General features: G+C 35.9%; 1 protein-coding gene across 5 annotated transcripts in view; it reads left to right on the forward strand.

The window, feature by feature from the left end:
• The window catches only part of LOC107025913 (DNA mismatch repair protein MSH7), a 49,144-nt gene extending 40,182 nt beyond the window's left edge, over positions 1-8,962 (forward strand). For 4 of the 5 annotated variants that reach the window (XM_027918175.1, XM_015226697.2, XM_015226698.2 and 1 more), the window contains 5 exons: positions 2,060-2,251; positions 3,161-3,574; positions 3,685-3,781; positions 7,732-7,859; positions 8,330-8,962. In XM_027918175.1, coding sequence (XP_027773976.1) covers positions 2,060-2,251; positions 3,161-3,574; positions 3,685-3,781; positions 7,732-7,859; positions 8,330-8,815 — 1,317 coding nt within the window. In that variant the 3' untranslated portion in view covers positions 8,816-8,962. Of the gene's footprint in view, positions 1-2,059; positions 2,252-3,160; positions 3,575-3,684; positions 3,782-7,731; positions 7,974-8,329 lie in introns of all 5 variants that reach the window. The other variant, XR_003579127.1, reaches the window with a different exon arrangement.
• Positions 8,963-15,953: the final 6,991 nt, after the last annotated feature.

Genomic DNA, 15,953 nt, shown 5'->3' on the forward strand with positions numbered 1-15,953 from the left:
TTGGACATGACATAACACAATTGCAGCTTACTAAGGACATAACCTTATTTGGAAGGTGTGGAGGACATAGATTAGGGTTGAAGGTTAGTATGTAGGACCAAGTTGCGTCCATGCTAGTAGGTAGGAGTGCTTTGTCTTGTTGCCAGTTGCCCTTACTAGTAGTAGTAGGACTACTCTTGTAGATTCTTGTTCTTCAATTTCTGTGACTACCTATTATTCCGTGTAGTTTATTTGTAGTATTATTTTGTTAGACTATTACGCTATTGTTTTTGTTACTATCTATTGTCTATTGTACTTCCATATAGTTTTTTCCTAGACTATCTCTGTCTTGAGCCCGAGGTCTATTGGAATCCTCTGTACATCACCTCAAAGGTAGAGGTAAGGTCTGTATACACAGTACCCTTCCCAAATCCCATTGTGTGGGACTACACTAGGTATGTTATTGTTTATGTACAATTTATCACTAACAACTACACACGTAATCAAACATGCACATAGCTCATAATGTTAATTTAGCATGTAAATACGATGCTTATTACATTGTTCTAGCACGGTATATTGCTCAAAAAAGTCACGGTATAAAAAAGAACATGTAAAGCATGTATGACAATAATACCCTATACCTCGTATTACAATCAAAATTCTGGTAGTCGCATATATGCTTGTCACCTCACATTTATGGTACTCCCATATACTTAGTATATGTCAAACAATACTCCCTCTAGTTCATATAAGGTGAATTGTTGGAGTATGACACACCCCTTAAGAATAATATTTAATGACATAAATCCAAAGCTACTTTCCACTATTACCCTTTTGATTATTTCGAAACTATTCTCCTAGAAAATGTAAACTAGAAAAAAGTTCTAACAATTCTCTTGAACTTTGAATAGTTCACTTATTTTGAACTATGAAAAAAGTTCCAACAGTTCACTTAATATGGACTAGAAGGGAATATCAATTTGGGAAAAGTCCCCCGTTGAGGCCAAAGCCTTAGCTTACCTGAGTCCGACGAAACTCTAGACTTATTGAATTGTCAGATGAATCCATTGATGTCAATTAAATATTTTTAGTCTCATTCAAATTCAAAATAAACCCAAAAGGTCTGCCCCAAACCTCGTGGTCAAATATCGAATTAAATTATGTTCTTAGTTTAACAATAATATTTTTCTTCTTTGTTTGACATAATCTAATATGCCCGAACCTTCAATACTTTTTTTTTTAAACTACCCTTCAATACATTTTCAATCCTACATCAGTTCTATGTTCTAATCTCCAAATTACATACTCTTAAACATAGGTCAGAATCCCCAAATTCACCATTCAAATTCGTCTTTTAGGTGTTAGCTTCAATCTGCGATCATGAAATATTATCAAGCCCGTGTTTAGCTTGCTTACCCAACATTGTAGATGAATTCCCCACTGAAAGTTGCCTTGATTTAAGCTCCCAAGATCCATAAATAGTCAAATAAGCAAAAGGTCCTTATTTTGAAATTTATATGCATGTACAACCTTTAGACCAGCAGTGCTATAGTACCCAAGCAGCCGCGATTGCGGTGATCAACTGAGACCAACAGTACAATGGCACTTCCTTGGCGCTATGGTCCTTAAGATAGAAATCCTTCTACTTGATCGCGTCCCAAGCGTGATCGCATTGGCACCAGGAAAAAGTAAAAGATGCAGAGTTTAAATCTGGGTTTTCTTGCCCTAAACTTACCTGAACCTCTCGGGTCCCAACCTGAACCATCCCAACAAGTCCCAAATTGTAATATTGACTTGTACAGAGTCTTAAAACCGTAAAATGGGGCATTCACATTAAGGGTTGGTTTGTTATAAGTTAATAGCTTTCTTCTCTTTTTAATTAAATTTTCGTATGTTCATTGAATATAAATAATGAATATTAGTATGACGTTCTATGTGCTTTTGCACGATTCGTTCCATGGTATTTTTCTCCTCAATGAAGAAATTTTCCTGATCACCTAAAAATGGCCCTTTCATATCTATTGATGTAGTCAATTTAAGCTCTGTTTCACCCAAGGTTGTTTTCTTGTTACTACAGATCAAAGTGTTTGGGTTGCTCGTTAAAGGGCTACGGGTTGGGCTGGACTTGTTAAGATTGTTGCAGAAGGAATGTCTGACCGCTTCCCTAGCTAAAGTTGTATCCTTGCCTGTTCTAGATGGTGACAATGGGCTTGATAAGTTCCTGACCCAATTTGAAGCAGCAATTGATAGTGACTTCCCCAATTTTCAGGTTGGTGATACAATATACTTTTGGCTCATTCCATGTCAAGAATATTTTGACCATTGTATTTAAATCGCTTTTAATCTTCAATGTATGTGAATGTGCTCACTATTCTTTTCTTCTGTTTTTCATTATTTTTTGGTATGTATTGGAGATTGCCTCAGTGGGCTTCTAGTCAGACTCTAGTCAGCATACAGGTTCAAAATTCCAGAGAATGTAGGCCTGGCCTTTACCCTCTACCCTCTAAGGAAAAATAAAGTGCTTGCTTGTTGATCATCTAATTATGTGTGTTAGAGTCTGGCCGTTAATCTTGTCACAGTTTTCTTAAAGCTGCATTTTCATGTTTTGTGATTGATAACTGTTACATTCACAATCCTTTTATTTTTTGGAAGAAGCAGGCGTTTGAAAGCTTTAGGAAACATAACATAAGATTGACCTATATATCTGCTTTTATACTCGACAGTTGACAACTTTATTTCTTGTTTCTATATTCAAAATATTGTTTATGCTTATTTTTGAAAATTTTATGGATTAGCTAGCCTAAGAGCAAATTGGAGACAAATACTATGGGACATGTTAGGTTCTCGTTAGGTTGTATATATAATATGGCACCTTGCTTGGTGATCATGTTGTCTTGGAATCCCAGTGCGAATAATAATTTGCTAATTCCACATAAAAGCATCATTTTGGTTCTGGAATTGCTTCCTTTCCCCACAGCTGTCAACAACCACTATATCCCCCCTCCCCTGCAAAATAAAAAAGAAGGAACGGTTTACCAGTTCACGAATTTAGCTCCCTCAATTATCCCTATGTAGTGATCTGGTACTTAAGTTTGATGCTTAGCTGTAGTTATATGGATTATAAACCTAATCATGCAATGCTTAGAGTTTGTAATTCATTTTTCTTGTGCTGTGTCAGGACCATAATGCTACTGATTTTGATACTGAAACGCTATCCATTTTGATGGAGTTATTTATTGAGAAGGCTACTGAGTGGTCTCAATTAATTTATGCCATAAGTTGTGTTGATGTATTAAGATCATTTTCCATTACTGCAAAATTTTCTTCTGGAGTCATGTGTAGACCAGTGATCTTGCCTCTTTCAAAGCCGTCAAATATCTGCACTGACACTGGTGGATCAACACTAAACATCAAAGGGTTGTGGCATCCATATGCTCTTGGTGAAAGTGGGGGAATTCCTGTTCCTAACGATCTCCATCTTGGAGGGAATACAAATATCCGCTATCCTCGAACTTTACTATTGACCGGACCAAATATGGGTGGAAAGTCGACTCTTTTACGTGCCTCTTGTCTGGCTGTCATAATGGCTCAGGTTCATTCTTTTCTAGGTTTAGAGATTCTCTCATTTATTTATTTATTTAAGTAGTACTTGGCTTCTGGAGTTCAAAGATATCTAGTTCAAAGATATCTGTTTTATTGCAGTTGGGTTGCTATGTGCCTGGAGAAACATGTGTGCTTTCACTTGTGGACATCATCTTTACACGTCTTGGAGCCACTGATCGAATCATGACTGGTGAAAGTAAGTAATATAAAAAAATTTGAACTATCTGTCCTACCCCTCTTTACCTTCTGTTTTATTATCTATACAGTCATTCATTCTTTGGACGAATGTGTTTTCTAATTCACTAAGAAAAGTCTAGTTTAAGATGTCTGCCACAGTCTCCAAGTTGTACTGGACCACTGTCTGCATGAATGAAAATTAGAAAAATAAAAGAGAAGAGATAAAGGACAATTTAGTTGGACGCGAAGAGGCCTATAATTGGCTGCTTTTGGAATATTCAAGTGATAGTCTTCCTCATCATGACTACTCAGCTTGTGAATATCCCATCATTACCACAATGCTAAAAGGCTGCCTGTTCTTTTCAATGCGACAGGTGGTCTTCTTATGTGTACATAGTTCCTACTTTATTACAGAATTTTTGAGTGAGTCAAAAATTAAGCTGTGAACTTGGGCTGGAAAGTAGAAAGCACCTTACTCTCATTGGCAAGCTAGCATCAAGGCCATTCACGAGGAGTCAAACTCGAGATCTCTAAACACTACAAGGATTATTCATGAAGATGGAAGTACTTGGACACACTTTGATGCCATCTCAGGGATTCCATAATATAAATATTACCTTTATGCAATATCAAGATGTGGAAATCAAAATATTAATGCTAAGGACAAGAACAAAGATGAACAAAAGATAAAAGATAGAAGAAACACACAAGGTGGATAAGAATTTGGACCCTATGTTACTCGGACTCTCCTAAAATGCTTCTGCATCCGGCTCGGATCCTCAATAAATGCACTAATTTGGAGGTTCTGACACGCACCTATAAACAATTTTGAAGAGTTCGAGCAACATAGTCGAGAACCATGGCTATATGACAACCAATTTCCCCCATTTACCATATTTTAAAAAACACCAGTTCTATAGGAAGCAAGATACAAGAATGGGACTAATAGGCAGCAATGACTATACTAAACCCAAAACCTCCTATTAAGAACACCAAACAAGCACCTATATGATAGAAACATCCTCAAGAGGAATGATCCTCAAGCAAGCAATTCCGTCCACATATCAATCAACAATGGCCTTGGCCCTAACTCCCTCAAGAGTATTACTATTAAATCGAATATCAACAATTTCCAAAATAATTTAATTCTAAAGGAGCTAATCTCCACTATTTATAGCCTAGGCTAATTATTACAAAAATACCCTTTGTGAAATAAGGTTCTTCTTAGACACAATACTTGCATTTTAGAAATAGCCACTTTGCATACTTATCTTTCTCCCTTCTTCAGAGTAGTGTTCTAAGTGGAGCTTTGTATTCAACTTGAGCATGTACTTGAGCTTCAACTCTCCATTCCAAGCACCCTCCAAGTTTCCAAAGTAACAACTCAAAGATGTATGTACAAACTCCTTATCTTGGCTTCGTGTGCAAGGTTTTAATGAAACTCGATTTGCATCATTCTCCCTTTCTTGAAAAGGATTTTTCCTTGAATTCAAACCTCGCAAATACATAGGCAAGACAAACAACAACAAGAACCTCATAGCATGAGGGTTAACAAACCTATCAACATGCCAAGGATGCACAAATTTGTGATATATCCAAACATCAACTTTACTCACAAAGAACAAATCCTCACATGAAGCATAAAATGCTTGGCTATTCCCATGATGATGCAATAAAAATGTCGTAAAAGTCCTAATGGTGTCAAAATACCTAGAACACAATATCACATTGATTTAGAAGACATAAAACACAATTGATCCGCTATTTCAAGATAAACCAAACCACTTCCAAGGTGATACCACGACCAAATCACAACAATTTAAAGAATCACCGAGGTCAAAAGGAAAGGAGATCCACACATTATGGTCAAGACAACAATCATCTACCCCATTAGATCTCATGTCATATAAGAGACACTCTACACAAATAAGAGCATCATATACAAATAGATAATAAAGATACGTGTCTCGCAAAATAACTTCATCCATGGGGTCCACTCATAAGATTACTATTAGATTCAAAATATCATCAAGCATATGACCAAGAATAGGACAGCCTAAAGAAGTACCCTATTTTAAACAATGTCACCCTCCTCCTCCTCCTCAAAAGAATAATACCCAATTTGACACAAACCACCACTAACATCAATGTGGTTATAACTCAAGTCATTACATGAATTAAGTAATCCATCCTTGTCCTCAGCAAACAAAGGTGGGGTGTCATACAAAGAGTCACAATGAAGACCATCATCATAAGGACCATCACTAGTTGACCTTCTCAAATAATCAAGCAAATCAAGGTTATCTTTACCCAAAGATCATCCTTTTTCAAGAGTGCGAGATCGATATCAACAATTGGATAGTTAGCACAATCCTCACCCAACCCTATATTCTTAATGGACTTCGAGAAATAGGAGAACAAGTGAATTTCAAGTATGCTACCTTTCTTTTCAAACAAATCTCTGTATGTACTCTCTTCATCACATGACAACGAACTATCATTCAGAGCACAAGTGTCAACACTAGGTGGACACAAATGAATCTTGCAAGAAGGATCAATCCGGTCATCAATAAAATCAACTAGTGTATGAACATTTTCAACAAAGAAATTATCACTATATTATAAAGAATCATTAAGCTTACATGAAGACAAGCTATTCTCATACTTTGTTCATTTGAAAAATTTAACGTGTCAAGTTTAGCTATGGTAACTTGAGTCTCACAAGAAGGATTTTCTTTACCTTGGACCGGAGCTTCGACTCACATATTTTTAAGCATGTCAAATTGTTTGTTTAAGGAGACTTATCATATTGATCACATCATTAAGTGTAGGCTCCTTGTTGGAGTTTGTATTCCTCCATTCGCCAAGCTTATATACCTACACAAGAATCCTTCCTTATAAAGAGAGGATAAGCAAAAATTTGTGGCAACTTGGTCACTTCACTCCTCACATCCTCTCCTTTTTCCACTCTAGAGTTGCCACGATCTACTCCCTTGCTTATCTCTATCTTTTGTCTCTCATTATCATTGGACGAAACTCCAAAAATCCTTTTTGAGAAATCTTGCTTCTTCTTTTGGGAAGCGGCTTTGATTTCTCTATGCCCCTACTAATGGTACCTCAAGTTCCTTTTCAATGCATCCCAAGTCTCAATCGGGCTTCCCACCTTCGTTGTTCTTTTGCTATTATGCTTCCAATAAATAACAAGCTTCTCTTAAAGAGTCCCAAGAACCATTTCCATCATGGATTCCCACTTTTCATACTTTTCTCCACTAGCTTCCATAAAGAAGGTAGGTCATTTTAAATTGGGATCTTATAACTCCAAGACCTACAATATGAACAGACAAGATTAGTAATTAAAGTTCCTCACTATCACTCATATTTGGACTCCTTTGTGCTTGGCTAGCACCACTCAAATCACACTATAGCCTTTACCACTCAAGAGTTCGGCCAAAGTTGCTATCGATTCAATCAACGGATACCAAGAGTCAAAATGGTTGACTCAAAGAAAATCTAACAGACTTGAATCAAGAAAACTAACAATGAAAAGAAATGAAATAAACCCAAGAAAGGAAAATTGCTTGAAACAAAGTCAGACATAAAGAACTTGATCTAATTTAAATCAAGTTACAAAGCCAAAAAATTAGAATTAGATGTATAATAAACTAAATTATCAAGATTTGTACCAAGAAAATCGTGTGGTAAGAAATTAAATTGGACTTTATGAGGAAAAGGCCTCAAAACATGAAGTCAAGCTTGAATCTTCCTGTGTCAAGCTATTTATCTTTTCTTTTCTTGTTCCTAGTTTAGGGTTCGTTTTCATTTTTGGCTTGCATCACAGATAAAGATGATGTTTAAGTCAATGATGTCATGGAGAAAATATACCGTGTTCTGTGTAAAGCTCAAGCAAGAAACATCTATACCAAATATGCAGGTTAAAATTTATTTGATTATCTTGTATACATTTTGCAGGTACCTTCTTCATTGAATGCACGGAGACCGCATCAGTTCTTCAAAATGCTACATATAATTCCCTTGTTCTTTTGGATGAATTGGGTAGAGGAACAAGCACTTTTGATGGATATGCTATTGCATATGCTGTGAGATTCCCCATTAATTTCTTTTATTGGATGATTGATTAGCTGCATGCAAGAGTTCTCATTTGTTTACCTGATACTTGATCCGTCTTTCCCAGTTAACTGGTGTAATGATAGGTGCCTACCTCATATACATGATTATAGTTTAACAGCTTTTTACTATGATATCTTGAGCTTAATTGAGTCACTGAGAATAAGTATTACCTGAAGACATGGTATAAAATACTATATTAGTTTGTCTGCAATTATTGAAGTGTTCATTTTTGCCATCTGAATTAGCTTTTTATGTATGTGAACTATTCTAAAGGTATAAGATCACAAGATATAGAATGGAGCGAACTAGTTGGGGACTCAGCCAATGCCTTTAAGACTGTTGATTGTCTTCGAGTCATTTTGGTCGTGACATCTTTGCTTTTGTTTCATACATTCAAACTGTGAGGTGTACTCTTTGACATGTTAGAAATTCTGTCCAGGTATTCCGACACCTTGTAGAGACGGTGAACTGCCGCTTACTGTTTGCCACACATTATCATCCACTCACTAAAGAGTTTGCTTCTCATCCACATGTGACATTACAACACATGGCCTGCTCTTTCAAGTTGAAATCTCAAAGTTCATCTCCAACAGAGCAAGAACTGGTGTTCCTCTACCGCCTAACCTCTGGAGCATGCCCGGAGAGCTATGGGATGCAAGTAGCCCTTATGGCTGGAATACCGAAAACTGTGGTTGAATCTGCATTGAGTGCGGCGCAAGTAATGAAGAAAATGAACAGAGAAAGTTTCAAGTCATGTGAACAAAGAGCTAACTTTTCAACACTGCATGAGCAATGGTTCACGACTCTTCTGGATATCTCGAAGACGGATGGTGGACTAAATAGTGACAATGATGATGACAATGACCTATTTGATACATTGTTTTGTTTGTGGCATGAACTTAAGGCTGATAGATCCACTTGCTGAAGATGTTGGTCTTTTGAATAGACCATTATGCTGTAAACTGATGATGTTTTTATTTTGAAAGCAAGGGTGTACATGTTTTATGTGGGAAAAAGGGTTGAAATGATTTTATTGGTTGGCCTTATCCTCCGATATATTATTTGGTCAAAATTTATCCTTGCTGTTACAAAATTCAACAGATATACCCCAAAATCAACTATTTCCCCCAAATCAGCCCCAATTGCCCGATTTCAATTGAAAATTACCCATTTTGAACCGGGTTTTCTGCCCCAACCTACTTAAGTTATTATTGCTACATACATAAAGTAAATTATATTTTCATTAAATTCTCCGTGAAGTTTGTCGAATGAACGAGAAAAATTAATGATTTTACTCTAATAAATTAAACTCAAAAAGTGGATTTCGCAGGTAATATTGAAAACAAATTAAAGGTTATTTCCATTTTTGTGACCTCTGTTTTTCATATTAGGATTTAAAAAAATATGACTTTTCATATAAATACTTATTGAATCTAATAGTTTGGTTTTATATCAAACAAGTTTTTGCTTATAACTGGTTATAAGCAAAAACTTGTTTGATATAAAACCAAACAATTAGATTCAATAAGTATTTATATGAAAAGTCATATTTTTTTTAAAAAAAAAATTGATAATTTTTACCTGATTAGTTTGTGCAACAAAAAAAATTCCCAAGTGCCAGCCATAGCTACATGCAAATAAATCTTTTCTAAATTTTTGGCAAGTGAAACATAAAAAGAGAAACACGACCAACAATCTCGGAAGCAATCATTGTACTCACGTGTATACACAAAAATAACACCCTAATTAGTCTTGACCAGTTTGAAGCAAGGGAAGACGAGCCTAAGGAATAATAGCCACATGTTTAATTGTCTGACGAGATATGCACCATATATTGTATGTACCATGAGAGCCAGAGTTCATCGCTGTGTGGTCATCTTATCAAAGATTGCAGGGGTAATATCTCTATTGGATGTTGTAGACATCACGTCGGTGAAAAGAAACCAACTCAATAGCCTTGATGCGGAGGCATGCATTACCCTCAATACTTTGTATATATGGTCTATAAAATCCTCAGTAGAACTGAATCCCGTAAATAATGGAGGGGCCGAATGAAGAAACTCTCATACCTTCAATCTTTCTGACCAGTCTCTCGAGCATCTGCTCCTGACCAAACCATCCCAGTCTGCAACTGAACAACCTCCCTTATCCCCATTCTTTGGTGGAGGAACAACATCTACTTTGGAGGTCCTGTGTCCCTAGCTTTCTTAGGTAACAATGGAACTGGTGATGCTGGGGTTATTGTATCTTCTCGGGCTTCAACAAGTGCAGGGGAAGCTGGTACTAGGGGCACTGGAGATTCACTTTGTGCCTCCAAGGGAAATCTGTCCCTTTGATTCAGTGGGAAACGACAAGTACTTTTCCTTGGATCCGTACCTATGTCTCGTTGTGCCATCTCTGAAGTGTGTGTAGCATGTTAGATAAGAAGCATAAAGCACATTTTAGATTTTATATGTTCTTATAGTTTTTCACCATAGAACGATCTACCAATTGAAAGAAATGAAACCATTCCTTAATGTATTGTAGCATCTTGATCATTAATGTGGTGCATAACACATTCATAAACAAGACTCTAGTTGACACGACTTGTGGACCCCTGAGATACGACCTGCTTCGATATCAAGTTTGTCATGCCCAAAAATGATGAGGCGCGACTGGCACTCAATGACGTATTCAATCGAGTTAGCAACTGAAACATAGAGTCTTCAATATGAGCTAGGCCCGTAGGCCAGCCTGGCCTAACCCATAATTCAATACGATTGTGCTAAGATTTTTGGGGCCCAATTTAGAAAAAGACTTTTTAGTCTCGCCTAAATAAGTCTGCTAATCTGTGGGACTTGAGAAATATGAGTAGGACCGACCCATGGGCCATATAAAAAATAGAAACAAAATAGAATATTAAAAATATCAAGAGTCCAAATTCAAATTATTTAAAATTTTAAATATTGAACTTTAAATATAAATTATGTTTATAAAATACGTACTGCATAAAATAAAATTTCTAGAGAATCACTACGTTGGACTTAGCATATACAATCTTGTCATGTTTTTTGTGTTTTAGTATGATAATTAGAAAATAATTAGGTTAATATTTCTATTTACCTATCTATATTTTTACTTGAAATCAAACTTAATAAATATCATAAAGATATTTTTATTTGTGGATTTGATTAACAAGTTACATGTAATATTGTCTTGAAGAGATTTATGATAATATTTAAAAATTATAATTTGATTTAAGAAAATTATAAAAAACAATACTTTTAAAAAAGTGGGTTGGCTTAGCATAGCCCGTAGCCCACGTACTTGTGGGTTGGGCTAATCATTTTCTTGCCCACAAAAAATGGGTCAGCCCGACCTAGCCCATCAAGTGATCTCTTAAGCCTTATAAATCTACTGAAATCATGTATTTCCCTTCATTGTGTATGTTAGGGAATGAGGTAATGGATTCATTGTTCCACGTCATTGACATTAATGAATAAAAGATGGATTGATGAAAAGGCAATGTGTTGATCATAATGTATTGTGAATTTCCTTATTATGGACCCAAATTTGTTGATTGATGAAATGCATTAATGACATTAATGTGGATTTGAATTCCTTGAATTGTTGTCTCTTCCTTATGGTATGAAATTGCTTAATTGCAGTGATTTCATTGCACTATGATGAGACATATGTTGACTAAGCCGAAGGAAAATGGTTTCGGCTAGTGACATAATATAAAGCCAAAGGGAAATGGTTACGACTAGTGATATGAAAAAAAGCCGAACGAAAATGATTCTAGTTAGTGGTATTGTGCCAAAGGGGTCTAGTTCTAGCAAGTGATATGGCATTAAGCCGGGGGAAATGATTCCGGCTAGTGATATAATGTAAAGCTGAAGGGAAATGGTTCGGTCAAGAGTTTAACTATTGTGATTTGATGCATTTTTATACTTGTCATTGATTTACTTGCTACTTGTGATTGATCCATTTGATACTTGTGATTGATATACTTGATACTTGTTGGCTATTAACTGTGACTATTAGATTGTAATTGTAGAGCCTTGTGAACTGTGCATGGTAAAACGGTTAGGTTGGCCTGATTTATATGTAGGTTGTAGTTTGAGGAGTTTCTATTGTGATGAAAAGAGTACTCGTTTTCTAGCTAGTTTTGCCTTGTTTAGTAGGTTATTTTTTGAGCATTGTGTTGTTTGGTACTTACTCCTTGATTCTACACTTGTGTAGATTTCGAGCCCAGACCCGTATGATCTTCTACTTCTTCTTCTATCTCTGAGGCTTTTTGAGGATACATCGATAGGTAGTTGTTTATCTGTCACGACCGGTAAGCACCCTTTAGAAGTAACATGGCATACTTGAACTCTCGCAAATCTTATACAAGCCCATAGTTATCATTCATCGCATTTTCATAGGTAAATTTAGCGAAAAATTTAAAACTTTCATAGCACATCATATGCTAGAACATCACTTCTAATATATAAAATATCATAATACATAGTTAAAGACTCTAAATCTCTTTTCCATCGTAGACTCAACATCATTAGAGTATAATAGGGACACGGCCCTTTCAACATAAATCATAACTAAGCTATTACAAGACTTTACTTAAAACAATGACATAGGAAATCCTTGAACTTAAGGATCCCTTTCCTTGAGCTTGAGAAACACATATCAAGCCCTTCACGAGACATCCTTTAAGCATTCATAACCTACACTTTGTGTAAAAAGGTAAAGAAAAATGATGTTAGTACAAGAATGCACTAAGTATGGCAACCATGTGAAACCATGCATTTAAAATGGGGACATTTTACTTTGAAACCATGCATCATGATTTTTTGTGAAAACTTCATAAAACTTTGATACCATAAGCATCATACAATTCACATGCTTCATTTAGGCATATACAATAGTATAACATCACATAAAATCACACATGAAATTTAAGTCACATTTTGAGTCACATTACAGTAACTCATTTTCCTTTACAGTGTGCTCTCTTTTATTTCACAATAAGCTCTTTTTTTTTTCTTAACTCTTTAACTTTCCAAGTAACCCCCTAGTGATACTTGGTGCAATGTATTATTTAATGTCTCATTACACTATCCACACTCAAACATCACCTTAAGGCCACAAGGTAATCATACATACAATTTTCATTAATCATCAAACATATATACATATACATAGAGGCATAGCTTATCATGGTAGTACAAACTTCACATACAACTCAACATAATGCATAAACCTCATATAAGACTTAATCCAAGACATCATGTAAGTCAACACTATCAATAACATCATTCTAGGAAATAGTCAACAATACATACTTGGACTTCACTTCATAAAACATCATAGAGCCCTACTCATAATCTCATTCTAATCCTACTAGTACAATGTACATGTGAAGACCCATAACCTCACACATACTAAGTAAACCTACAAAGAGACTACAAGCCTACCATTTACTTCATGCATCCAAAAGACAAGTATAGACAACTTCATACATGACAAGCAAGACCTTCGCTATATAGTCAATAAGACCCACTTTATGCGTATAAGGTAAGACCACATTATATAGACTCATTAAGACTTATACCATGCATATCATCACAACATGCAGACAACACTACAATGTCACATAATGAACATAAACATATACATATACATTAGAGCGCCTTCCTAGAACTCCCTTTAGGAGCTACTTTTGCAATGCATAGGTAAAGTCTCATACCCTCACCTACACTAAGCAACTTCCCTTAGGTTATCCTAGTTAGGGTCCTTGCTTTACTTCCATTGTCCATTTTATTTTAGGGAAACTATAGTCTTAATCGACACTAAGACCATGGGTGCTAAACATGGAATTTGATGTCATCTCCTCACACCAGGAGAGGGTATCTTACTTCCCAAGGTAAGACATGAATATCATTCTAGAATTTTAGATGGATCCACTAGCTAGGTCCTATGGGGCAACATAATTATGGAACTAGGAGGCATATATGGAAACCCTCTTTATGCCTATTGAGGCATTGTAGTTATCCACCTCGTGAGGACTATGGTGAATAAGCCTTCCCACATTGGGAAAGGGCACCCCTCATCTTCTAGTTCACTCAGTGCTAAGCTAAGTTCTCTTTATTGAAAAGCCATTATTAATCATTACTTTATAAAAGTAGGCTTTAGGAGATTGACTCCCTATATGCTTAGATCATAGGTCATAAATGGGAGTTCATCAACCTAAATCATGTGAGAAAACCTTTCACATGGACATAGCATATTCAAGCATCATCTAGTTTAGGATACCCTTGAGAACACCTTTCAAGAGCCCTTCTATTGACTAGATCATCATACATGTATAATGGACATGTTTTCATGTGTGTGTGCATATATGTGAGCAAACCTTTCACATAAACACCCTTAAGCCACACATGTTCAAACTTCACTTCATTCATGCATAAGACATGTTCATAGATTAATCATGCATTCATATTCATGGTCATATAGAATCAACCTAGGAACTACCCTATCAAGGCACATATGTGAAATGCATAGACAAGGTCCCATACCCTTGTCCATAATAGTACACCTATCAAATCATCCTAGTTAAGAGATACATAGCATACTTCATGGACATATATTGACATGCATAGTAGTAGACACAAGTGCATATAAGAACACCCTTTCATTAGACACCATGAACCTATACTACTTGTAAGCATGCATGAGGTGAGAGTGTGTGTACATTGGTCAACATGATCACATAATGGTTATCAACAACACATTGAGGCAGTCACCCTCTTAAGACCACAATGCACATTCCAACATAGACCACACACCATAATTTAGCATAGGATACAAGGTAACTTCACTTTGCATCCAAGACTCCTAACCTTGACTAAGAACACATATGCATATAACGGTACATAGGTAGGGTACATTAAACATTATTACTTCATCAATGATAGCACCTAAACCACACCTAACATAGTCATTCACATGCTTATGACATTAGCAATACAACCTAGGTCACAACTAGCATGGAAGACTAGGCATAACGCTTCACATTTGGTGATCATCACCACCACACCTTCATAATACAATTGCCTTTAAGGTCATGATCACATCACATATAAGAATTGACAAAAAGTAACCAAGCTTTGATCATCATTTATCAATTCCCATAATTCAACATCAATACACGTATAAAACCATAGCTAAAGGTACCATTACATAAATGAAATCATACTTCAACATCATGGTTTCAAGATCACATTAGGTACACTACTTCATCAAGGCTATAGAAAATAGAGTAATATAGATCAATTTACCCAATCCCTAAACCTTGATCATCATTGATCACTCATCAACAAATCACCATCAATTTACATAATAGGCAGTATCTATAAACAATTTATCATAATTGAATCACATTACAATCACCCTAACATCAAGATCATAATAATTATCACATAGCTAAATCAAGATTTGGTAGGGATCATGGATTCATCATGAAATTGGATTGAATACAACATGAAAAACAGTAGTTGATCATCAATTTGACATAAGCAATCCTTTGAAAACAATTTGAGAAAGAACCCACAGCTAGATTGAAAGATTGGAGGTTTGATAATGAAATTTTCATTGAAAACATTTGAAAGGGACTCCTTAGAAGAAAGGTTGACTAAGGATTAAGAATCACCATACCTTATTTTAGAAAAGGACCACGAAAAATTGGTGAAGAAATCTTGAGAATCCATCACCATGGTTGTTCTTGAGCTTCATCTCCAATAGAGGTTTCTTTTATAGAGGGGAAAGTCAAATTTGAAGAATGAATGGGGTATGGGATTTTCATGTTATTAATCAACTTAAAATACCCAAAAATACATAAAATAACCGTCTATAGTAATTTAGGGTTTTCATGTTATAAATCAATTGCAAGCAGCACCTACAGAAGCCAATCAACGGGGCGTCGATGGAGGGACGACCTGTCCTGTTGCTCAGTCGATGGTGATTGAGGCTGACTTTGGGAGAATATGATCACACGGATAAGTTTCAAGCTACCCCCCCCCCCC

Source organism: Solanum pennellii, chromosome 7 (assembly GCF_001406875.1).
Source record: "Solanum pennellii chromosome 7, SPENNV200".
Taxonomy (NCBI): domain Eukaryota; kingdom Viridiplantae; phylum Streptophyta; class Magnoliopsida; order Solanales; family Solanaceae; genus Solanum; species Solanum pennellii.